Here is a 27,858-nt window from a genome sequence, read left to right on the forward strand (position 1 = left end):
AGCGGACAGAGACGCAAGTACAGTAATCCCTCGCTATATCGCGCTTCGACTTTCGTGGCTTCACTCCATCGCGGATTTTATATGCAAGCATAACTAAATATATAACGCGGATTTTTCGCTGCTTCATGGGTTCTGTGGACAATGTGTCTTTTTACTTCCTGTACATGCTTCCTCAGTTGGTTTGCCCAGTTGATTTCATACAAGGGACGCTATTGGCAGATGACTGAGAAGCTAACCAATCAGAGCACGCAGTTAAGTTCCTGCCTGCTGAATGCAGTGTTAACCAGGAAGTCTCGTCTCGCTCATTCAGCATCAACGTGTTTCTCTGTGTAAAGAGTTGTGCTCTTTTGTGTTTATCTTTGTGCATAGTCAGGCCCTTCATTATGGCTCCAAAACGATCCGCTACTGCTTCAGGGGCCGTGCCCAAGCGGAACGGAAGGTAAACGTTTTGGATTTGTTGAAGGCTACGATTCTTTTTATTTAAAAAGTAGGAAAGGAATATAAGATCTACGGCCGCAGTGTCCTTTTAACCAGGGTGCAAAACGAGTTGTAAGTGGATGTAATAAGGCAGTAGTCTGGATGGAATCTGCTTTAGGGATTTGCATTGAAGACTTCCAGAAGAACAACGGCAGTGCTACATAATCGCCTGAAGTGGCTCCTTTGGAAGAACTGTAACGCTCTCCTTTGTTGTGCAGTAAAATTAAACTCATTGTTATCGGACAAGTCATCGTGTCATTGTTGGTAAGTAACCATAATTAATTTTCTACTTACAGTACATGTATGTACGTTTAGTGTCACTGTATATACATTTACTATATACTATTTTTCTTGCATTGTACGTATTTATTGCTGGTAGCCTGTCTATCGTAATGGCTGTAACATATGTGATATCGGAGACACTCAATATCTTAATAATAATAATATTTAGGTTTTACTGTATATAAACAGTGTGTTTATATACATCATTTCAATGAATATTACCTAATATCTAAGAGAATACAAAGGGATTATGCTGTAGAGTTGATAAGGGCTTAAAATATATAAAAATTACCATACAAACATATGGTTTCTACTTCGCGGATTTTCACCAATCGCGGGGGGGTCTGAAATGCAACCCCCGCGATCGAGGAGGGATTACTGTACCTGTGGAAAGAAGAAAGGAGGAGGACTCGCTCTCTATGTCAATACAAAGTGGTGCAACTCAGGACATGTAAACGTTAAAATCTCCAATTGCTGCAGGGACATTGAACTGTTGGCCGTAAGTCTGCGTCCCTATTACTTGCCCAGAGAGTTTGGACACGTGATTGTTGTTATTGTTTACATCCCCCCTCAAGCGAACGCGGAGATAGCGAGTGATGTCATCCATTCCGCAGTTGCTAAGTTACAAACGCAGCACCCTGAGGCACTTGTGCTAATCTCTGGAGACTTTAACCATGTGACGCTGGACAAAACATTACCTGCCTTCTCCCAGTATGTGGATTGTAACACTCGGGGAAACAGGACTATCGACCTACTGTATGCAAACGTTAAAGACGCATACAGTGCCACCCCGCTGCCTGCGCTTGGGAAAGCAGATCATAACCTGGTTCTACTTCAGCCTCAATACAAACCAAGAGTGAGGGCGCAACCTACAACTACACGCTCATTCAGGAAGTGGTCCCCTGAGGCAGAGAAGGCTCTGAGAGACTGCTTTGGAACTACAGACTGGGATATACTTCAGGGGTCACATAGTGAGAACATTGAGGAGGTTGTTGAATGCACAACTGATTACATCAACTTCTGTATGGACATTGTAGTTCCAGTAAGAACAGTACGCTGCTATGCTAACAACAAGCCATGGATTACAAGTGACATCAAGGGCCTTTTGAACCAGAAGAAAAGGGCTTTTAAAGGTGGTGATCAGCATGAGCTGAAGTGCGTGCAGAAGGAACTCCGAGTCCAGCTCAGGGCGGTGCAGACCTATAAATATCTGGGAGTGCAGCAGGATGACAAATTGGACTGGACTGCCAATACTGATGCTCTATGTAAGAAAGGTCAGAGCAGACTATACTTTCTGAGAAGGTTGGCATCCTTCAACATCTGCTGTAAGATGCTGCAGATGTTCAACCAGACGGTTGTGGCGAGTGCCCTCTTCTACGCGGTGGTTTGCTGGGGTGGCAGCATAAAGATGAAAGACGCCTCACGCCTGGACAAACTTGTTAAGAAGGCAGGCTCTATTGTAGGAATAAAGTTGGACAGTTTAACATCTGTGGCAGAGCAACGGGCATTAAGCAAACTCCTGTCAATCACGAATAATCCACTGCATCCACTGAACAGGATCATCTCCAGACAGAGGAGTAGCTTCAGTGACAGACTGAGGAGATTGTTCCTCCCCCCACACTATGCGACTCTTCAATTCCACCCGGGGGAGTAAATGCTAACATTACTCAAAGTTATTGTCTGCTTTTTTTATTTTTATTTTTTTTCATTTTTATTACTATTTAATTTAATATTGTTTCTTTGTATCAGTATACTGCTGCCGGATTATGTGAATTTCCCCTTGGGATTAATAAAGTATCTATCTATCTATCTATCTATCTATCTATCTATCTATCTATCTATCTATCTATCTATCTATCTATCTAATAACCAATATTTCAGGATCCAAAACATTTCAACAAAAATTGTCTAGTATAATAAGTAATTATGAATTTTGATAGATAAGAGAGATATGGAAGGTGCTGACAGATGGATGGATATGTGAAATTAAGTATATAATAGATAATAATGTTGCTATTAATCCTTCATCAGTCTTCTTTATTTCTCTTCTGCTGCGGAGAAATGCAGTAAATGTCATGTGTGTGATCAGCATTATGTCCACCTACAGTTCAGTGTATTCTTTTAAAGCATCCTTCCAACTAAGTCGCTCAGACCCAGATTTTCAGTAGTTTAAGACACTAGCCATCATCTTCACCCATCCATTTGCTGGCACTGGATCTGCTGACTCAGACACCAGAGTTTGATATTAGATTTGCTGACACAGATTTGTGGTGATTTAAGACATTAGACATCATCATGTGTCCATTTGCTGACACAAACACTAAATTTGCTGACACAGATGTTCAGCAATTTAAGAAACTAGATATCATTATCCATCCTTTTGCTGTGAGTAATCTGTCCATTTTGCTAAAACCAATGTTCATATGATAGGAAGCACTAAGTAAAAGACAGCAGCCAACTCTGCACAAGGAACATACTAATAAACAACATAATGTATGTGCACACAAGCAGAATGTGTATATGCATCCTGGTGCCACAGTACTCCGTCTTGTTTTCCGCACCCATGCCCGTCCATTATTCAATTTCAGTGTGCTCTGAAGTGCCCAACAATAAGCAGGTTCAGAGCTCTGCACTGATTTACAAATTCACATTTACCTCACCCTGGTGTCCTTAATCCTATCAATCATGACATTACCTTAATTTATTTTTCAAGTAATTCACAACTATTCCTTTACCATGTGCTTCATGATCCAGAGCACATTTCTTTCTCATTCTGCAGCTCACTTACAAACTCCCATCTCTCAGCTACTTGCACTACCTTATGGTTTTGAAACTTCAGTTACTCTTTCAGTGTTTACTTCTCACACTCCCCTCCATCAAATTCCAGAGATTGAACCTTTCTCTTCCATTTCTTGATGCCTCTGACTAAAAGATCTTCTACAACCAAGAGATGATGTGATAGATAGCCTTTTCCATGGATCACCTTCACATTTTTCACCATGTTCCATTCAACTTCCTACACTCACAGATAGTCTAATTACACCACCAGATTCAAATGTCATCTTGTTTTTCTACATCTTAAGCATTTCAACTGCATCGCCAAACTCCAGAGCCCTCAAACCCTCAGCTGAAGTCCCCATGGACTCTTGCATTAAAAAAAAAAGAAGTTTTGATATGAAGTATTCTGTTAGTCTTGAATAGTTAGACAAACCATTGCTATTTCTGGAGAATAAGCGCATTGACGTGGCTGTGGGAAGATGCACTTGCACGGTTTCATACTACTGTAGTTTTCTCCTGATCTACTTGATTTGGTAGTTTCTTCTATGGGCAGAATGGATAGGTCCTGGCTAGTCAAAAAGCAGCAATGATATCATAGTATGTGCTGTTTGAATTGATGGATAATATAATATTAATTTATTCATTTTCCAAACTTGCCTAATGTGAAGTGACCAAATCCAATTTTTTGCCTTAATGTGACACTAACCTGATGTTTTCAGGTTCAACTGGACACAGAAATCTGATCTTTTCAAATTAGATTTAGAATCTGATTCATGTGCATGTGACATAAATGAGAACGGCCACATCAAAAAAAAATTCCTGTGTTGTTTTACCTATACACATGGACCGAGCGATGTTGTCATCAGCCAGCCCCAGAAGTGCCACAGGACAACAATGGAGGAGAGCTACAGCTGTGACAGCAGTCCCGGTCCCACCACTGTAGGCTCCATTCTCGTACCCACACGTCTATTGATACAGCAGTGCCAGCAATAGCTGTGAAAACAGCACAATCTGGCCTTCTGGCTTTTTGTCGCCTTCTCGACCTAATCATATACAGATGACGAACTCTTTTCTGTCCTCCAGAGCAAAATGCAATACATACACTAGCTACTAGTGTATCCATTTTCTTGGGTTTATGAGTCATCTCTCAAACATGACACATTTTGTTGTTGGTGATGCAGATGACTTGTGCACAAATGCATCAGTGTACGCATGCGTGCCATTTCGTGGGACAGATGTGTTCACATTACAGTTAACTACAGCACATCACTTTGTACTCCATCAAGATAGGCAAATCCGATCTGAACAAAAAATCAGAATTGGGCAATGAGGTTTATGATGTGAACGTAGCGTTAAATTTAGTGCCAGGATTCCGTAAGAAATGACAGAGCTTATTTCATCTCTGGATGTAAGGCAGAAAGTCACCCTGGGTGGGGAGCCAGCCCCTCACAAAACACACTTTGTAGCACCAAGTTAGTTCAACTGTTTAAGGGCTGATGTCGACTTTTGTCAAAAGGAGGAGTTGATGATGGTAATTGACTGTAAAACCAACTGTTATGTTTTAGCTGGACTCTCGTTGCTAGAAGGAAAGTTAGCTTCATTGGTTTGACTGAGATTTTCTGTGCTTGTGTGAGTAACAAGGCGCAAACAACAGCAAAAATGGCACTGACATCTAGCAAGAGATCAAAGTGAATGCATAAAGCAAAATACTTACTCCGTGGACGCCATTTTGCCTGTTATTATCTCTGAACTGGACTATGACGTGTCGGACTCTGATTCTGATACATGTGATCAAAAATGAATGTGAGGTTTCAGCTTCAGTTGACTGGTCCCCAGCTAATCATGGTGCTGAACGGGTTCATGTAGTTGATATGCCAACGGCAATGTTCACCAGGGAGGAGTGCCACTTAACAATAATAAGAAGTAGAAAGCAGATTGTAATGTACTGCGACTGTGATCGCTGCTGTTGCTGCCTCAGCCAAGTGAAGACAGCCACACATTCTTGTCAAACTGGCTGCCACAGCATGCAGTAACAGACGTTTTATGTTGATTTCTGTGTGAAACCATTGCTTTCAGAAACTGTTTTTTGGAAAAAATATTCAGCCCTCAAAGAGTTAAAGACCCAGTAAACCTACCCTACAAGTGGCTGTGTGGTAGGTCGATTTACACATGAGGTCCTGCACTCTTTCTCACCAACTCAGGTCAGCTGATGAATGGTGTCAAGTGATACCACCTACACAAGGCATCAAAGTGCAATCTCTTTTCATGTGTGGCTCCTAGCTGGTGGAAGAGCAGTCCACCTCCATCCAAACCACTGACTCCATCACTGTGTTTAAGAAGCCCCTTGAAGACCCTCTTGTTTTGTGAATATCTTTTGTTTTTTTTATTTGAAAATTGTTTGATATGAAGTTCTTTGCAGGTCTTGGTCTGTTTGGTTAATAGCACTTCAGTCTTGGTGGTCAGTTTTGTATCCTTGTCCCGTAACAACAGTCCTCAGCCTGATGTTTACTTGGTTGTGTAGACCATTTCTGTAAGTCGCTTTGAATAAAAGCATCTGCTATATGCAATCCTTTAGAATGTGGAATGAAAATCAGAGTACATACAGAAAACCTCATGCAGACACAAGGAGAACATGCACCCTTCATATAGACGAGTGCCAGGCTGGGATTTGCACACAAGACACAGGATCCATGAGACAGCAGCCCTAACCACTGTGCTCTAATATAATGTAATCAAAGGAAATGAAATGGCTTGCCTTTTTCCTGATAAATGTGGACTCCTGAGGTTTAATTTCTCTGGAATCAGTTGTAGACTGGAATTTTGTTTTTCTCTCCTCTGGTGCCAGCTGGCCTTAGCTTACTATGCTCATATGTGAGCATAGTCTTACATTATTAATATTCAGAAGAGCCTAATTTAAGATAGCCTGTGGATATTTCTAGAATTATGTATATTTCTTTATGCAGTATGTTGCCTGGGGTTTTTTAATGAGCTGTTTTTTGCTTTATTTTGCCATCTGTATTTTTAAATTTGTACTCTGCACTGTGCTATGGAATGGAAGTGTAACATAAAATGGCATCCTCCAAGCCACTTATTCCAGTTCAGGTTTGGCACCAGAGCCTATTCCAGTGGCACTAGGGGCATGGCAGGTAAGGGCTGCAGACAGGGTGCCATTTCTTCTCAACACGCACAAACACCAGCACTCCTGTTCATTGTCACCAATTAACATAAGGCACACATTTTTGGAAATGTGGGGGAGAAACCACACAGAGAACATGCAAACACCATATGAACAGCAATCAAGTGTAGGATCGGTGAGGCAGCAACACCATAACTAAACTCTGTGCCACTGTGAATTGAAGCGTCATATTTAAGAATCACGTACAGGCAAATTGAATTGTTCTAATGCTCTGAACACACACGTGTGCAGTAAATATATAAATCCAAATATACGCAGTATTTGAAGAGAAAAAGAAGTCATGGGGTGCTGCAATTGATGCACACAACCCCTCTGCATAATCTCAAAAAGCATACAAAACATAATCTGATTCAAGTATTCTTAAGGCGTATTTTTCATGTTTTCTTTCATGGAGAATTGTAAAGGTGTTTTTGTGCACATTTATGTGACATCCCGAGATATGATAGGAGAAGAACTGACATAGACACCAGCAGTGGGTAATGGTTCATTGAAGTCCATTTATTAAGTTATTTGTGAAAGGCCCAGACTAACTCTCACTGTAGATTTTGGGATACACAGTTTAACTTCCTAAGGTTACTGCACTATCACCCCTGGGAGATACATCATAAAAGCACAGTAGCTTCTGCACTGCATCCTAGCTGTTTCTTTTGCTTTCAGTCTAGTCTGCCATGCTATTCAGCACATCTCCTTTTATACCGCTCCAGTATATATGGCCCCATTCCTCTGCAGACTTTCACCTGCATGCTTCCTCTCTGATCTGAGTCACTAAACTTAGGAAACTTCACTCACTAAAAAAGAAGGTGTCTCGCTCTGCCTGTGCCATTACAGGAGATGATACACTCACTCTATTCATTTGACAGCCCGTAGATGGGCCAGTTCTATTCACCGATTTATCTACATGAACTAGAAGCCAAATAATCAAACTGCTTCACTGTCCAGCATTCCAGAAGATCTAATTGCTCAGACACTGTATCATCTTTTAATATGCTTTGGTGTGCTGGGCTTGAGAGGTCCAATGAATGAACAAGTTAATTAAGAAGGTCAGTTCAGTTATGGCATACTTGCTAAACCCCCAGGAGGTAGTAGTGTTGGAGAGAGCTAAGATAAAGCTGATGGCCATTATGAGCAATGTTGGACATCTTCTTTATGACACACTAATATTGAGAACTTTCAGCCAATCAATTGTTCAACAGAGGCATGTCAAGAACAGGGATGGCTCTACCGTATAGGGGAAATAGGTGGCATTCTCTCACCTATAATAGACATAAACCAATTACATGAGGAAGGTGTGGCTTTAAGTTATGTTCACTGGGCCAACCTCTGATTTTTCCTGTCACACTTCACCCTCAGCAGAACCACCACTCCATTCAAGTATGATTTGTTTCAAATTCCAAGAGGTAGCTCCTTCATCAAACATCCATGTACGATTTGCTTGAAACTCTGAGGGGGGACTAATAATCCACTCCCCTCCACCCCTCTCTCGACTTCTTGATCAGACGTCAGTGTACAGCTCACTTGAATTTCCCAGTTTTTCAATCCAACATCCGTGTACAACTCTTGTGAATCCCCAAGCGAGGAGACCACCCCCACTCTTTATCTGCAATAATATGAATAGCAATTCAGTTGAAGACCGTATTGTTTGGGCACAACATGTTCAGTGTTATCCAAGAGCAACATCTATCTATCTATCTATCTATCTATCTATCTATCTATCTATCTATCTGTCTGTCTGTCTGTCCTTGTCTTGTCTTGTCTTGTCTTGTTTATCTATCATGCAATGCAAGTGTGATACCTCTGGTGTTTATTGTAATCTTCCTCTCTCTTCCATTTTTTTCCACTGATCAACTAAAGTTATTTTTTTTTCTTATGTGTATCACAATGGTTTGACACATACAAAAAAGCGCTGATAATCTTAAAACTGCAAAGTCTTTAACCAGCACTCAACGAACCATTAAAGGGCTAGAAAGTAAACAGATGATGCGAGAAGTGAGGGAACACTTAAATGAAAATGTTAAAATCAACGGAATGGTGTTCCTGCCCATTCCCACCTACTTCAGACTGTATAGAAGGCTTGGATACACATACAGCAAGTATCCCTGTACATCTACAGAATATATCCATAACATATCATGCTGGATTAATCTGATTTAGGGTCCAAAGTCACTGTAGCCTATCCCAGCAGTATCAGGTGCAACGCAGGAACCAACCCTGGATGTGGCACCAATACCTCAACTCAAACGCATGCACAGACAGTGCCAGTTTAGAATCATTAATTAATCTAACACATGTTTAATAGAAAACCAGAGTATCTGGGCAGATCTGCTCCAACACAGAAAAAAAAAAGGATTCGAACATAGTGAAGCAGCCATCATATAACCACTGTACCACTCTTCCATCCTCCATATATTCATTTTTGAATTCTTGAAAGTTATTTAAATGTGTATATGGCAAAGTACATATATACTGTATGTATATGATAGTGTGTATGTTTATGTATACAGTACATCCATATATTCATTCAATCATTTTATAAAACCACATATTCCAGTAATGGTCAAATAAGCTACAGAAGGACTTGGGCTCTCTGAATTAGGGCCAACATATCCTTAACAACTTTGGGATATGGGTCTCTGTGGCTAGAAGTGCTAACCACTCTGCCACCATGCATCCCTAAAATTGATATAAAGAAAATGAAATATTGGAAAAAGTAGGTCAGAATATGAATGGTTGGTTCCATAAATATCAATTTTTTCTTTGCTGTGACATGCATTAGGACTTTGAGATAAAATCAGCCAAATTATGGAGGAATAATTTGACCTAAGATCTTGGATGTAGGCATCTGAGCCCTTGGTCTTAAAAATAAACTTCTAGCTGATATTCGATGATGTCCAGCAGGGCTTTGTTTTCATTCTATAAAAAGTTTTGGGTGCATGTTTAATAGAGAGATTGTGGGATTCAGTGTTCCAAAATCATGTTATCAATTACACCCCTCAGGTTAGTTTTATATAACGCCTTTCTACAGTGGGTATCATTCAAAAGCACTTTACAGGTACAGAGATTCGGCAGAATTGGAGCCCAGATAAGATAAGTAAATTGATCAAGGTCACACCATGGGTCAGAGACGCAGATTAAACCAAAACCAACATCTTTCTAGTTCAAAGTGTAGTGCTTTGGTCATTAGGTCTGTGTGTGTGTGTGATGTCTACATTAATCATCCCATTCTGGATTCATTTCATGTTATAGTTTCTCTTTTGTTATTTCCTTTAAGAACTACTTTACTAAAAATAATAAGGAACAGTGTAAGTTACGTTAGGTAGAATGCCAGTTGGAGCTGGTTGGTCTTTTGGACTTGAGCCCTTGCAGATTGTGGTTTTATTTGATTTTATTTTTTTTTTTCATTCCTCTCCAGCCTAACTGGAGTTTTATTTGTTTTGCCCCAGTCATCTGACCTCATCATCGGACTCAATTTAAGAGACTTATGAAATTATTCAATATAGAGTAGGTGGACTCTACCAATTTACTAATTATATATGTATTTTATGTGAGTCCATATTAATTAATTCTCTTAGTTATTCATTGTTATTCTCACCCAAATGTTTTTATTTATTTATTACTGGAATCAATCTGACATTTTGAAAACCAGTTTGAGTTACATCCTGTGTATATAAAATGGACTATAGAAATAACTGCTGTTGGAGTATCATGCAGATTTTAATCTCAGCTTGTCCATTACAGGGATGATGAGTTTATTATAAGTGGAGAAGCCATGGATAGGGTGCCAGCGCATTGACATGAACAATTAGGTGCTCAAACCCTGACCCATTTACAATCAGTGGCCACTCAATCACATTGGCCTTCAGCTATAATATTATAACATTTACATTTAATTTGTGTCTGGTGCAATTATCAGTAGTTGAATTGGGGATACTTTTACCATGTTAAATCAGTATAAAACTTTAATGCTAAAATATGGTAGAACCAAGTGGGAAAGCTGAATTTATTCCTCATCTCAAAGTTTTAGCAACCCTGTTGCAGCACCCTAACCACACATGCCGGTCATCCGAGCATTTCATTATGAGGATACTTCTCATCAGAAGCCGCTGAAAAGCTTATGAGGATTTAAGGGAGAATGAATCGTGCAAAGTACCAGCCAAACCTAAAGGAAAAGGAAAAATCTGCCAGAGTCAGCCAAGAATGTAAAACTTGGGGAAAGATCTCATATTTCAAGCAAAGGCATATGGCACTGAGGTGTTGTGGAAAAGAAAATGAATGTCCTCGAATGGCACTGTGGAGAGAGTCCTTTGTAGGCCCACTCTGAGGCAGTAACCCAGAATCCTACTCAACCACTGAAGAAATGGGTGGCCGAAAGTTCACAAAGTCAGGAAACTTCACATGAGCAGGGCCTGCCTGCAAGTCCATATTTTTTAAGCCTTGAGCCTTAAATATCACTTTGAAACCTAAAACTGCGTTTAGATAATGATTCTCGTAAGGGATTTTGAGGCTGTATGAATATGCTTTGTATGTAAAGTATAAACAATATGTGTTTGTGTATGTATCGAGTGTGTCTTAATTTCATTGACATTCTGGCAGTCTCCCACTTGCAACCGTTAAATTACAAATTATCTTTTTTATGTTTATACACAGTTATTGACATCCTTGACTGTTGGAATTTACCATCTTTGCAAACTCTGAATTTTACTAGTTTGCTTTCCACACTTTTAGCTTTTGCATTTTCTAAGTACCCACTAGATGGCTCAACATGGCTCAGGGTCAGTAAAGCTCGAACTGATTCTGACAGAAAACTGGCATGAGGTAGGAAGTTACCCTTGACGGGGCCAGGTCAATTTAGAATTACCAGTTAATGTAACCTACACATTTCTAGGTGTGGGAGAGTGACCTAAGAAAATGTGTGATTGTTGCAGCAAGAGTATTTCTCCTTAGGGGTCGATACAGATTTGTCTGTCCATCCATCTGTCTGTCATCAAATGTGAAGATATAGCATTAGTCTGCTTTGGGAACTAATTTGAAAGGTGCATGGGAAGCACAGCACACATTTTCTTCCTCCACCCTTAGATCAGAAAAATATCACCCAGAAATTGAGCAAAAACCTCGCTTGATGCCCCGCTTCTGTCCACGCCTCTTCTGGTTCTCTTCTTTGAAGATCTGCAGCCTAGGGAAGTTTGCTCTGTCTGTCTGTCTGTCTGTCTGTCTGTCTGTCTGTCTGTCTGTGTGGTGTCCTTCTGCCATCAATAGGTGGTGATCACAGTTTTACAGAAATAGTCATTTGTCTTACCACATGCTGTACAGTACTCTATGAAGTGTTCCTTACACCCAATAGTTGTCCTTGTGCACCATTCACATATTTAACAGAGTTTGAATGGGGTCAAACTGTGGAACAAATTGGACAGGATGTATTAGAACACATTGTTTTTCACTAAGATAGTAAGAAGGATACCTAAGCCAGACAAATGTTTCTGGACCTCCCAAGCATATGCGTATACATGAACACTTTCACATCAGTGTGTCACTGGATGAACAAATGGCCATTGAGGCTGGCATCAGAGCCATTGTCATAAAATAGTGTCCCTAAAATTTTATGAAATCTTCTTCTTGCAGTAGGTTTGTGGTAACACATGACCAGGCACAACCACGACTTAATCAACATCCCCACCATATACGCGTGCAGTGGTACCTTTACAAGCTGATTGGAAGAAGAAATAGCATTAAGTATTGGTAATGTACGGTTTCCAATAAAGATCTGGTGTATGGTTATGTCCATTGTCTATATGCCTGTGACACACTAGGCATCATGGTTTGGGGTGCTATTAGGCACATTACTCATTTGCATCTGATGTTTGCGAAGGGGACATTGACCAGCATTACCTACATCAGGAACACAATGCATCTGATCCTGATCTGGTTCATGTATGCAACGAAAGATACCTTGCTGGAATAGCAAAAACACCCATCCACATTCCAGCTGTTGAATGTAACATGCTTAGGAGGCTGATTGAAAACTTACCTTGCCAGCATGCTCACTGGATTTCTCCCTGATCAATCATATTGAGAATGGATTGGATGGCATGTCTACTGCACCCAGCCACTGGCAGTGAACCTTGAATAGTTGCACCACCTGGTTGATGGCACCTCAGTGATCATTTTAATGTCAGAATGCAATCTTTCATTAGTATATAATAATCTATCCCTTAAATAACTTTTCATATCTCTCTCTCTCTCTCATATAACACATCATCACAGCCCATGTAGACAGATAGATATGGTCTGGTTTCCTCCTTGAGGACTGCTTCTAATCTTGCAGCTGATATTTTGCTCTGTGGCACCCATGTCCCAGAGCTTGATTGATCCAACCTGATGAATGGTGTTTATTTTAAACGTTACTCTTAACTCTATATAAATATACACACCATAATGATGACCTTTTACCAAAATGTCCTGGATCAACAGCAAAAAGAGCATATCCCTAGAAAAGCAGGGAAGATGAAGCCCAGCCAAAGCCAGTAATGCTTGACAGCTTTACAGTGCTAGGTTCAAATCCCAATTGGTCCACTTTCTGTGGATCATTTACTCTTGCTCAGGTGTTTGTATGAGTTCTCCTATGGGTACTGAACCCATTGGCTGCTATGAAGGTACAGGTCAAGGGGATTAGTGATTCTTAAATGGGCTGGGATCACATTTATAAAACTTGCGTACACACAAAAAGAGGCTTGAAGTGTGTGCACACAGCTTTCCACACAAACAATTGGATTAAAAGAAAATCATGATGGGGAGAATGTGCGTATATTTACGTTGCTCGATGGACTGGGTCAAGATCTGACTCATTTATTTTTAATGCAGAGTAGCTTTGGCAAATGTGATGGTGCTGTACATGGCAGCTGGCTTGTTGGTAAGGTAAATAACTGAACCCTTTAGTGTTTAATATGGCCTGTGCTATTCATTGTAACAGCAATCATGTCAACATGTGTGTCAGATAATAGTGGCTAGTTGCTCAGGCGCTGGCATCTTTAGTCTTTCCCTGACCCCCAGAACACAGAAATAAAGTTCTGTGCATGATCATGTGCGGCCAGTTGCAGAGTGCAGCCAGATACTCTTGAATTCAGGTGGTGGGGTCTTGATGGATCAGGTGATAGGCTGCTGTACCAACCGATGAAGTTCTGTGGCATTGTGATTGTATATGTTTGAGGTTGATTAGAACCATGTGTCCATGTGTGGTTGTTTCAGGTTCAACCAGGTACAGTCCGAGACGCGTCTACATTTGCAAAGTGATTGTCATTTATAAAGGAAATTGTGTAGAAATGTGTGTACGCCAGATTTTTTTTTTTGCTGTATACATTTTCCTGTTGTTTGGCGTTTGCATGTTTTCATCTTCTGATCCATGCAAAGTTTTATAAATAAGACCCCTGGGTAGGTGTGTGAGTGCATGAGCCCTGTTATGGACTGATGCTACTGTCATGGGCTTCAACTCCACATGACCCTAAAAAAGAGCGAGTTAAGAAACAAAAATGAACATGCAGCAGAAACCAATGGTATGTCATCTTCATAGTTGAAATGTTGCTGAACTTCTGTGAATTAAAAGTTGTTTTTTTTTGTTGAGTTGCTGAACAGAAGCCATCATTAAATGCAGCTACTAATAATAATGCAAGTAAACATTCTGTGTCTTCAGCAGTAATTAATCAGTTACTGCTTTGGCAATAATAATTTGTTGAAACTTTTCTTTTGATCAGCTCTATGTGTATCAGTAGTTGAGAACATTTTGTTTAAAACATCAAGAGATGTCAAAGTTCTTGTCCAAGGGGAATACAACTTGATGCTATTGATATCTCATCCTGGTATAAAATGAGGACACACATTTAATGATGTTTCTTTTTACAGCAAGCCAGAAAACCTTATGATGTGCGAGATGTCATAGAACAGTATTCCCAGGGTAACCTCAACTTGATGGTGCGGATTAAGGAGCTACAGAGACGGTACCTATCATTTTTTGCTTTTCTATAAATATCTAAGGTGGGCTGGTACTTCTGCTTAACATCTTTAGTGGACTGAGTGATCTTATGATTGTGTTACTTTCATAATTTATTTTGGCCCTCAGAAATGTTTGCTGATCTAGTGCTGTAGTTGCTTTTAGAATATTGAACCACAGAAAAGCTAACTTTCTGGTTATTTTTTACTCAGAATTTCTGTTCGAGTAATGTTAATTTTTAATAGCATATTTTGTTGTTACCAAATTGCCATTTTATGTTTTATTGGTGATGTCATTCTGTGTCCCTCATGCTGCTAGAGGAATGGTTATCATGTAGCATCACACATTAGAAAACTTTTGACAAAAGCAGGCCATTCCGCCCAGAAATCTTGCCAATTCTATCCACCTCATTCCTCCAAAATAACATCAAATCAGGTTTTGAACGTTTCTCAAGTCCAACTGTCTATCATGCTACTTGGTCACTTATTCCATATATTTATGGTTCTCTGTAAGAAGAAGACTTCCTAACATTAGTGTGAAATTTACCATTAACAAATTTCCAACTTTCTCCCCATATTTTTGTTGAACTCATTTTAAACTAATAGTCTCAATCCACTGTAATAATTCCTTTCTTAATTTAAAACACTTGAATCATGTCACCTCTTAATCTGCATTTTCGTTAACTGGTAGGAATCAACTCATATATCTATCCTCATAACTCATCCTCTGCAGTTCTGGAATAAGCCTAGTTGCTCTTCTCTGGACATTTTCTAGCACTGTTATGTCTTTTTTATAGGCCGGAGACCAAAAATGCTACAGATGAGGCCTCATCAGTGTGTTATAAAGCTTGAGCAGAACCTCCTTAGACTTGTACTCTGCACATTGTGATATATAACCAAACATTTTGTTAGCCTTATTAGTTGCTTCTGAACACTGTCTGGAGGTTGATAATGAGTCCACAAATCCAAGCAGTACTTTCAAGTTTGAGACATCCCGTTGTGTATTCAAACCTAATATTTTTACTTCCTATGTGTAATACTTTACATTTACTGACATTTTATTTCATCTGCCACAAATCTTCCCAAGCCTGTCTGCTGTCCAAGTCCATCTGTAATGATTTAAAATGTCTGCTATATTCCTCTCTAATAGGTTGTGCCTGTCCCGTGTATCATTTTTAAAAACATTTTTAAACCTGTCTCACTGCTCCTTGACTGTTTCCACACTCAACACTAGAATCCCTGAAACCTACAAAAAAAATTGCAATCCTGGCCCACCTTAAATCCCTTCGCACCTCTCCATCAGCATCTTTTGTTTTGTAAATGCAGCGATCAGCACAAGCAACAGCAGTATTAAAACGTTCTAAGACCCCAAAAAAACAAGCTCTGACTCATTCTGCATAAAGTCTGAGAAAAGAAAGCATGAAAAAAACAAAAGACCATGAGGTGAATCATAGTCAAAACCCAGAAATAAGTTAATTACCAAATCAATGTTAAATCTGTTTCCAAAGACAACATGAAAGCAAAAAAAAAACAGAATTCAAAATGAAATGTGCAAAAATCTCTTTATTTCTGATTTTAACCATGGACAGTAAACGACCCATTGTACTACTGCTTAAGGCCTCATGCCGATGACATCAGGTGCTGCAACATTCAATACCACACCCCCTTCTAACCCAGTAACCAGAGGCAGTGACTTAATGATGGGTCTCTTAACCTACAGTAGTCAAAAACCAAATGAAATGCTGTCGCAGTAGTATAACAATACTAGCAAAATAAATAATACTATTTTATAGACAGTATGCGGACTTAAAATAGAGTAGTAAGAAATGTTGCTTGGTATTTTAAAAAAAAAAACTAAACACACGTCTGCTTTTTGCAGGGGAAAATTTATTATACTTGTAATACATTTGTAAAGTGTAACACTTGTAATATGGATGATACAGCAAGCATATGTTAAAGATAAAGGACTGTGGCCATCTGGAGTCTTTTATAGTCCACTCTGTTAACTGCAGTACCTGAGTGTCTCAATTTAGGAGGTCCCACCCATATAGATATAGAATATAATGGAAGGCATGGGATTTGGAAACACAAAAAATAAATAAACAAATAAGGATTAGGAGATCCACAGATGTAGTCTTAACATAACCCAGCCTGGCTATACAAAACCAGACCCCTGACTTCAGATTTCTTGAAGTACTTGAAAAAGAATGTAGTTTAATTGTAATGAACGACAAACAATATTAATTTTTAAAACCCCTTTTCTTATAGTCTTTACCATCTTAAAAAATTCACAAATACAGATCCAGAGTTCCACTGTTTCCAGGTGCTGTTTACAATTAGAACCCACTCCGATCAAGTTGCTGAGACTCTCACTAAAGGTCGGAAAACTGGCAATGGAATCAGCAGCCTTGTGGTTCACAGCTGACGCTCTTAACCACTGTTGTACATTGCCTGTCTGAATGAAGAAAGCCTGATGGATGAGTTGGTGTCTGGCAAGCACATAAAAATAAATGTAAATATTGTAGTGGCACAAAGGGTGTTACTGACTTGCCTTAATTTAAAATATGATAAGGGGACCAAACTAAACAATTGGCACATAATGCTAACACACTAATGTTGTTCTAAGAAAAGAGCTAAAAAACTGAAAAATTTACTTCACTTGTGTTTTTGTGGATGAACAGATGTGAGTGTGTGTGTACCATAAACTATCTCCTAAATACTGAACCCATTTGCTTCTTTCCAAACTTGTACTTAAGTTATGTGTCCGAAGCTACTTTTAGAGTAGGCATTGAGAGAAGTCAGTAAATGTTTGTGTCAAATCACTACTTTGGAAGGCATAAACATCTTTGTTACAAGGACAAATTCAAGCTCAAAGTTAAAATCGGCAAAAGGTCAGGATCAAAAATATGCTTAAATCAGTGGTTCTCAAACTGTGGGGCAGGGCACGAAGATGTGAAAAAAAGAAAAGAAGAATCGAAAATATGAAAAATACATCTATTGAAACCAAAACAAATTAACTTAAACTACATTCTGATACTAGAAAAATAAAAATAGATTTAGATAAATGTTAAGTAGGTATAATAAAGTATGCATCTATCATTCATTAAAAAAGAACAAATTGGTATTTAGTGGGCTCCTTTCAAAAAAACGTTAGGTGGGCGCGATTAGAACTGTTATGAAAACTGGGGTCACAAATACTTTAAGGTTGAGAAACGCTGGCTTAAATAATAGAAGTAGTCTTTGCTTTATTTTGTTAGAATAAATGTTAAGGTTTTGGTTTCTGTTTCTATTTTGTATGTTTTCCTCCATGGATTCCTGAGACCGTTTTAGAGGTTTTTGTGGTTTCCGAATACTAATCTGACATTTGTTTATTTAATTCTAATTGTTTTAAGAGCTTTACATTTTTTTAGACCATTTCATACACCACTATGTATTTTTCATGATATCTACCATTTTTGGGTTCCAGTCGTTAGAACAACCTCAAGTGCTAAGTGGGTGTCCTTGGAGGTCATGACTAATGGGTAACAATGTGAAAGGATAAAAGGTCATGCTGGAGTTTACTTCCTTTTCCAAGATGCATATTTATAACTTATTTTCAAATCACACTTTCTAAAGTTTTTGAATTTTTGATCTCAAATTTTTGACCATCCTTTTTGTCAGTCATTTTGCCTTTCACAATTGTGCTTTTGCTCATGCAGTATTTACTTTTTTCTGTTAACTTGTCTCTGTTCTGGTCCACTCTCAAACTCTTTCTGTGCGCAGCCATAACAAAAGTTCAAACGGCCCTTTTAATGAGAAGGTGACTTTTATAACGGTGACCGACATGATGTCACATTCCACCTTGTCTTTGCCTATAAGTGACACAAATACTTAACAGCAGTAGTGCTTAAAAGTGACATTAAACCCGGAGATTCAATAAGTAATACAAGTTAACGATAAACAAGTAAATTCAGTATAACCCATCATATTTTCCTTGTGGTACAGATTTAGAAAAACTGTTTTACCAGTATGCTAGAAAACTTACAAACAAAAACGTCTATCACAAAACATGAAAGTCCTATGCATGTCAAAGGAAATGGAGCACTATGAGTCTGTGTCAGTGTATTAGTACCTTAAAGGTAGTGTTTGTGTGCAGACTTGCATGTAAGGATAAGATTGAGCAACACATGACAAGGACAGGAGTTATTCTGAACAGTCAGCATGGGTTCAGAAGAGGGAGGTCGTGTTTTACTGACATGCTGAAATTCTATGAGGAGGCAACAAAAGCATACGATCAAAGTGGAGCAGATGATATTATTTATCTGGACTTTCAGAAAGCATTTGATAAGGTGCCACATGAGTGGTTGGGCATCAAACTAAAAGATGTGGGAGTTCAGGGTGTGGTGTGTAGATGGGTGCAGAATTGGCTCAGACACAGGAAGCAGAGGGTGATGGTGCGAGGAACCTCATCAAAATTGGCCGATGTTAAGAGTGGTGTCCAGCAGGGGTCAGAGCTAGGACCGCTGCTTTTTTAAATATATATAAATGATTTAGATTGGAATATAAGTAACAAGCTGGTAAAGTTTGCAGATGATACCAAGATAGGTGGATTAGCAGATAATTTGGAATCCGTTATATCATTACAGAAGGACTTGGATAGCATACAGGCTGGGGCAGATTTGTGGCAGATGAAAGCATTACACATAGGAAGTAAAAATATTAGGTTTGAATACACAATGGGCGGTCGGAAAATCGAGAGTACACCTTATGAGAAGGACTTAGGAGTCATAGTGGACTCTAAGCTATCGACTTCCCAACAGTGTTCAGAAGCCATTAAGAAGCCTAATAGAATGTGAGGTTATATAGCACGATGTGTGGAGTACAAGTCCAAGGAGGTTCTGCTCAACCTTTATAACACACTTGTGAGGCCTCATCTTGAGTACTGGGTGCAGTTTTGGTCTCCAGGCTACAAAAAGGACATAGCAGCACTAGAAAAGGTCCGGAGAAGAGCGACTAGGCTGATTCCAGGACTACAAGGGATGAATTATGAGGAAATATTAAAAGAGATGAGCCTTTAGAGTTTAAGCAAAAGAAGATTAAGAGGTGACCTGACTGAAGTGTTTAAAATTATGAAAGGAATTAGTACAGTGGATCAAGACTTATTTTAAAATGAGTTCATCATGAACACGGGGACACAGTTGGAAACTTGTGAGAGTAAATTTCACACAAACATTAGGAAGTTTTTCTTTACACAAAGAACGATAGACACTTGGAATAAGCTACCAAGTAGTGTGGTAGACAGTAAGACGTTAGGGACTTTCAAAACTCGACTTGACGTTTTCTTGGAGGAAACAAGTGGATAGGACTGGCGAGCTTTGTTGGGCCGAATGGCCTGTTCTCGTCTAGAGTGTTCTAATGTGTATAATAGGTGAGTTCACTCTTTCAATAATATCACCCATAGATAGGTAGATACTTTATTAATCCCAAGGGCTGTGAGGTTCAATCTGATTGGTGAGTTGATGCAAACAAGAAGAAAGGACTGGATAAAATCATGTTCTGTGCTTGTTTTGTTGCTCGATTTTTCCATGTGTTCAAGTCCCGAACAGATACAAAAATAGAGGTGGATGTTCTATAAAAAAAGAAAGGAAATGCACACACATCCTGGCACCCACAGATGGTTATGAAGAGTCTTTGTAAAATAAAAGATTTATTCTTAACAAAACCACTAAAATGACATGAAGCTGCTGAATCCATCTGAGTAGTAACAAGCATTTCTGCAGATAAGCCTGTTAATACATTTGTTATTTGTTAAAAAAAATGTTTCAGTCTAAGAAGAATTATACTGGTATCTGCTGAAGCCATCAGAATTTTTAATTAAACCTTGACATGGATTTTTGACCATACTGCTCACTCCTAAGAAAAAAAAAGCCCTGCCGGATAATGTGATAAACTATCCTCTTTAATAAAACCATTGTGTGCGTCCAGGTGTCCGTGTGTGTGTGTATTCTGGTGAAGTGCGCATTAAATTAAATTACGGATTTTTCAAATGTTCATTTTTTTTCCTGTGCTTCAAACTCATTAAAAAAAGTGTTTTTAGCGCGCGGTTGATAGCGCTATAGCGCAAACTCTTGCAGTGTTAGTTTTCTCTGTTGTTCAAGGTTTTCTCAGTTTTATTCAATGTTTTTACATTTAGCTTACTATTACGCTGTGCATTCTATGGTATTATCTATATATATAATTCACTAAGGGCAAGCAAGACAGAGAGCCCCGCCCACCAACTCGTAAGACCATGAGATACGCTCGACAGAGCTCCGCCCGCCAACTCTAACTAGGGGGCGGGTTCAAAAATTTTTTTTTATAACACAGCAGTTCCCTTTTAGTCCCCTTCGAATACTCTGCTTTGAAAAGCAATACACTTGGTCCAGAGCTTGTCCCATTCCTGTTAATATTTCCTGTACTCATTTCTTTTTTAAAGTGTCTAGAGCTTCCTGTGTTTTTTTTTCTTCTCTATTTTTTTAACATGGTGGCAAATCTTTTTCCCTGCGGTTTCGGATTTTCTTACAGGAATAAGAAAAAGTTACAGGGAACAGGAGATGGCAAATCCTGGGAGTATTAAGCAACAACCACATTGTTTTCGATAAAATACTTGTTGACTGAAAATTAAGTGTGTGTTCTATCATGGTGTAACATCCACTTTTCAGCACAGCACTTCTCTGGATTTGTTTTTTCCTGATGCTCTCCCATTGACACCTCAGCTGTTCATTGTGATGTCGCTGATTAGCAGTCTGTCCACACGGAACAAGATCTTTACGAGCAAATCTGTCAACGACAAAGCACACGATCGTCAGTATCTCTGGAAAATTTGGCATAGTGGCTTGGAAAAAAAAATCACCCAAGTCACACGAACGATTAAGAAATAAATACCAGAAATACGCACTTAGTCAGCTCAGCACAATGCCACTCACTGTACTGATTAGCCAGACTTGTAGCATACTTTACCTAGTGGCCTGTTCGAGAGCAACACTCTACTCATGTGCTGTTGACCTATTCCGGGAATTTTTGGGCTCCCGTCATATGTGTGTGTGTGTATATCTATACTAATAAAAGGCAAAGCCCTCACTCACTCACTCCACTCCACTCCACTCCACTCTTCTCCAACTTCCCGTGTAGGTAGAAGGCTGAAATTTGGCAGGCTTATTCCCTACAGCTTACTTACTAAAGTTAAGCAGGTTTCATTTAGAAATCCTACGCTTAACGGTCATAACGGTCAACAAAGTTCGCCATGTTGAACTTTCTTATTTATGGCCCCATCTTCACGAAATTTGGTAGGCGGCTTCCCTGCGCTAACCGAAACCAATGTACATACTTATTTCGGTGGTATGATGCCACTGTCGGCCGCCATATTGAACTTTTCAATAGTCTTTGTTACTTATGGGCCCATCTTCAAGAAATTTGGTTAGCGGGTTCCCAAGGCTAACTGAACCCTACTTACGTACATAAATATGTCCATAGCCTGTAGCTTGGTCACCGTGTGAGGCGGCGTTGGGTCCCCCAGCCCAACACCTCCCACGTTGTTGGCTGCCTGCCTATATAAGGCCGGCCGTCGCTCCAGTCTCTACATTCCCTTCCTTGCACAGCTTCTCCACTGTTTTATTGTTCATTTATTACGATTTTAGTTATTGTGTAGGTATTTTAGACTTAGTTTACATTGTTCAGGTACCCATTTCCTTTATCATTCCAACCGTATCCCCATTAACATGTCTTTCGAGGTGATCACAAGCGATCAAAGAACTGTCACTTACCTAGTGGTTTCCATGTCCGGAGATGGCACCTGCCTTTTCCATTCTCTTTGTTACATATTGCACGGCCATATCAGGCTCACTCTTGATATCCAGAAAAACATTGTGTCTTATGTATTGAATGACTGGGACAGGTTCAAGGTGTGGACTGATGACGGTACAGGAGATAATTATACTACATAGGAGCACTAGAAGAGTGAAATGCTTAAGCCCTTCACCTATGGATCTGCATGTGAGTTGATGGCTGCCGCTGAATTGTTCGGTTGTCGCTTTCAAGTGTACCAAAATGGCCAAATATTTTACATCTTTCGACAACTGCCAATGCCTCTTAAACATCTTAGATTGACAGGTGACGATTTCAGTAGTGGACACTTTGATGTTTATGAATGTTTAAACTCTCAAAAGCTGGATGTGGTTTTATCGATGAAACCGGTTATGTGCTTACAACGCTTGACAGATGCCGAATGTCTCTTCAACACAAGTCCTACAAACACTGTCGTAATTGAAACAAACCATGAAACTCAAACCGATTATGACAGCAGCAATCCAAGCTGTGAGATTTGAAACAAGATTACTGTTCACATGGCCAACTGTACATTGCATGCTCAAGAGTAAGCTCAGCGCACAGCTTGGTCATATTACAACCGGAGGGCCGAACTCACAATGTGGTATACAAATAGATCCTTAACAAATAATTATTGGTATATTTTCCCTCAGTTTAAAAAGGTTTAATTTTCTTCTTAATAAAAATTTTAAGACAGTACTTCGGCGCTGCGAAGCGCGATTATTTTGCTAGTATAGTAATATACTGTATGTATAGTAAGAGTATAAAAATACATATACAGTAATCCCTAACTACTTCGCGGTTCACTTTTCGCGGATTCACGACTTCGTGGGTTTTTAAATATAGTAGTAGTATTTCCTAGTCTAAGAACCACAAAACAAGTTCGGTGACTAAGTGCGTTGTAACACAGGCTGTGATTGGTACATGGGAGGGAGACAACAAATCACAGCTTCCCGCTACCTAATCGGGCCCGTGATTGGTGCTTTGACTGATGCCCAGATCCCACAGACTGGCTAAGGATCTGCAAGAGCGGTCACAGGAATGGGATGGCGATATGGTTGGATCAGTCCAATTTTGCAACAAGGTCGATGACGTATTGACCGCCTACATGCTGCTCTTCGACCGGAAAAAGAAGCAGCGGCAGCAACTGCCAATCACAATGTTTTTGCAGCCTCGCAAAAAAAGAGCCAGTTCCTACTACTACTAAGAATACACCTTCGGAAACCGTGGAAGAGGTTCCCCAGGAAATGGCACCGCCATCTGAAGAGATGTAAAATACAGTCATCGGCTGCGCAGTAAAAGTCATCATCACCTTCATCGTCATCATTTTTACTGCACAGCATATTCATCACCATCGTCACGTCATATATAGCTACGTGTACTTCGCTATACAGTAACTGTAAACTTATCTACTGATTTCATATTGCTTAACAGTTGTCCCTGTTATTAATAGAGTAAAGGGTGGGTTGTAAACAGTATAGGGAGGGTTTAAAAACATCCAAATACACGTTAAATAATTAAATAAATATGGTGTCCCTACTTCGCGGAAATTCAGTTATTGCGGCCGGCCTTGGAACATATCTCCCGCGATAAACGGGGGATTACTGTATACGCACACACACACACACACACACAAAAGAAGTGGATTCATCACAGAAATTAAAACAAGGAGGGTAATGACTATAGGGATGGTTCCAATGCAGAGAATAAACTACAAACGTTTTTCAACAGCTGTTATGCCCATGCCTAAGGTGCTAGGTGAGGTGGTCTGCCGACTGCTCCATTGCTAAAAAGCATTCCCTTAACCTCCTGTTTCTGTCTAGCTGAGCTTCTTTTCTTCTGTTGTGTCACTGAATTCTTATGGTTGATTCATAATTCTGCATGGAGCCAGTTCTGTAGCCTGTGTAACGTAATGCTCACCTCCTGAAAAATGTGACCACGTGTTGCATCAGATCAGACTCCACACAGACCCCTATGACTCTCGTTGGTCAGTTTAGTAAACACTGAGCAGATTGAGGAAAGTTATAAAATATTCTCAGTTATATGTTACCTCATCACAACAATACAAAGACAATTAGATGGCAGCCAGTTTGTGGCACAAAGTATTGTCTAACATCAGTTTGGAAGTCAGCAAATATATGAAAAACTTGAAAAATGAGAGGAGCAAATAAGTTCCCCTGTGGAAGAAAATGAGTAGAAAAAACAGCAGTGATCCCGGGGCATAAAAGCTGCCGTCATTTTATTGGGTCTTGTGTGCTACGAATATCACCAACTACCGTTCAGGTATAGAAATACAAACTACTTTCAGCGGCCATAGCAGGAGCAACACATAAGTACAACTCAGCCTTTACCCAAGGTCACCCTTTGACGTGTTCAGTCCCCTCTTAGTCAGAATTGAACAGTCAGTCATAGACCAGCATTAAGCCTGTGATGTTCTGATATGTCTGTCTGTAATAAATACCACCTCTCAAATGCAATTTTATAGTGTGGTTCCTAGAAGATAAAGTTACTTGCAGACTGAGAGTCCAAGGCATAACCTTGTACTTTGGCTCTGCTCTGCTTTAGAAAGACATCTCATCCAGGACTGTTTCCTGCTAATACTACTGAGCTCAGTGAGCAGATTATAGAAACATGAGGATCAGTGGTCTGGACCCTTAATGTACTGTACTAAAACTCAGTACATGAATCCTGAGAGTAGCATGATATGACATGTTTTCCTCATCTCTGTTCTCCTTTATAGGCTCGATCAGTCCCTTGGAAAGCCATCATTGTTCCTGTCAACTACAGGTAATATATGACCCAGTCATGTCAAGACCCAAGAGTGCTACAATTTACATATATATGTTTTTTTTACAGAAGCTCATTAAATGCATAAATAGGTAGATAAGTAAGTAAATAAATAAATATACACACACTTTGGTCTGAGCACACTTCAGAATGACTATGAAGAAAGAAAATAAAAGAAAGGAAATTAGCAGTCCCAGTCCCAGTGAGACATTATACAGATGTATTGCTGTTGGTATAAAGGGGCCCCTGTTGTGTTTCTTGACACACTTCTGCTGAATGATTTAATGGCTGAAACTCCCCAGTGTTTGTGTGTCAGACAGAGGATGTGCAGCATTGTTCATAATTGCACTCAGCCTTGTTGAAATATTCTCCTTTGCTACAATATCTAGGGGGTTCCAGAGTTTTGTTGAGTCATGTTGCCTGGTTGACCTTTATCTGAGTAGGTAGTGTAGTTGGAATGCCCAGGCGCTGAGCCAGCAGTCATTTCAGCATTTCATAGCAAGCTTAAAAACAGGGCACTGAAAGTGGCATCACTTCAGCACTCTTGCAATTAAAGTGTTGTCCAGTTTAAAGATGGATGCACAGATAGATAGATGGATGTGAAAGGCACTATATTATAGATAGACATATAGATAAAGTATATGAAAGGTGGTATATCTTGATTTTTCCCATTTGCCTGCCACTCACTTCTATTCTCTGTTATCTGCTACCAGTGAACTTTCTGGGATTAGCCGTTTAGATGTTTTATCCTTTAGGTGTGGTTACTCCACTCTTGTAGAATGAAGATGTCCACTCTACAGATGAGAGGAGGCTATTTTGTCCACCAAGCTCATTAGCTTAGCTAGCGTTCAGGGTGACCTAGCAGGCGTTTGTTCACCAAGTGTTTGGTTTAAATGTTGTCTTTATGAACAGTTTAATGATTACTTTAGTGATTGATTGCTAACTTGATTTCTGTTTTTCCCCCTTCCGCTCTCTCTTTCGTGTAGAAAAAAATAAGGACCGAGGCACAAACAGTATTGGAGCGCGGCTCAACAGGGTGGAGGATAAGGTAAGAAGTTGCTGCCTCTTGCGCCTTCTTTCACTTGTGTTTAAATCTCGAGTTTGGCTTTCCTGTGGTTTTTTGCTCCAAGCTTCTGAGAGGCCCTTGTTTGTATTTTTTTATTTCCGTTGCCGGCACCGGGAGGCACTCCTGGGATTTTTTTTTTTTCTATTTTGTTTTCTGGTTGTCAGTCTCTCAATGCAAACAACAAGAGGCAACCGCGTGATTCATTGTAAGCCCAGTCAGACTGCTTCAAAGAAAAGGAGCCTCCTGTGATGGCCTGGGAGTCTCGTCTGCGCTGCTTCCTGGTTTGTACTTTGAGAGCGAGAAGACAGTCATGCCTTGTTTCCCACTCCGGGCTCTGCAGCTGTGGACTTTCATTCCAACCAGACTGTCAGTCAGTACTCTAGAGTTTGAGGCTTTATTGCACTCCTTGAGAAGTTGATGTTACCTTTGAATCCACTTGGCATGTTCACATTACCATGTGGTGTTTTCCCTTTTTCCCACGTTCTCCTCAAAAAGTGTAAGCCCCTTAGCGGTAGTGGCTGTGACTACATGTTGGATTATTCAATCTGACATAACAAGAGAACTTGAAGAACAATCCCCTTTTAATGACATGGTATTATGAATGAAGAGTGATACTTTGTGGGCTATTTTGTGTTATATTTGAAATTTTCTCAATTTGTACATGTTATGGGCTGGGTAGTTCTTAATATAAGGCTTCTATGCAAGGGATGAATTGGGCTGAAAGTCGTGGAGCTGCTCAGTATATCCTGCTGCACACATCAGCAATCATTTGTCATGAATATGAGGTTCCGGATTGTGCAGAATCAATTTTTATTCATTTTCTTGGAATTCAGTATTAGTTTTAACATTGTTGATACATTTTATGGTTATTATGGTGACTTCATAGTGGTGCTTTTTGTGTTCATTTTTTCCCACAATCATCTTGATTTTGAGTCCATTAACATTTATAACAGGTTTCTTTTTTTTTTTTTTTACCCAAAGTGACTTACAACAGAGGTCAGCATAATTGAGTGAACATTGGTCAGGGATTGTTTGGGAACTAGTGTTGCCGAATGTGGGTACAAAACTAATCATCACAAGGAGAAGAGCTCAGAACAAAATTCAAGAGAGTTACAATTCCTAGACAATAAACACCTAACAGCTAATGTCAGTGAGACAGAAATTCACCAAACAAGTGAGACTTCAAACGTTTATTAAACACACTAAGGGACTCGGCATTTCAGATAAAAGTGGGCAGCTCATTCTACCAGCTAGGAGTTACACATGATAAGAGTCTGTACTGAGATATGATGCCGAGCAGAGGTGGCATCAGCAGACCTGAGTCGGTGAGAGAGCATAGAACCTCACTTTTGTCTCCATATACAATGATTTAAACTTAACGAGTGCTGCTACAGGGAGTTAGTAAACTAATCTGAAAAGAGGACTGACATGTGCCCACCTCGGCTGGTTGAAC

General features: G+C 39.7%; 1 protein-coding gene across 3 annotated transcripts in view; it reads left to right on the forward strand.

The window, feature by feature from the left end:
* The window catches only part of LOC120523421 (potassium voltage-gated channel subfamily KQT member 1-like), a 754,760-nt gene that overhangs the window by 485,327 nt on the left and 241,575 nt on the right, over positions 1-27,858 (forward strand). For all 3 annotated transcript variants that reach the window (XM_039744727.1, XM_039744719.1, XM_039744736.1), the window contains 3 exons: positions 14,624-14,718; positions 25,293-25,339; positions 26,326-26,387. In XM_039744727.1, the coding sequence (XP_039600661.1) occupies positions 14,624-14,718; positions 25,293-25,339; positions 26,326-26,387 (204 nt within the window). The remainder of the gene's footprint in view (positions 1-14,623; positions 14,719-25,292; positions 25,340-26,325; positions 26,388-27,858) is intronic.

This window comes from Polypterus senegalus, chromosome 1, assembly GCF_016835505.1.
Source record: "Polypterus senegalus isolate Bchr_013 chromosome 1, ASM1683550v1, whole genome shotgun sequence".
Taxonomy (NCBI): Eukaryota; Metazoa; Chordata; class Cladistia; order Polypteriformes; family Polypteridae; genus Polypterus; species Polypterus senegalus.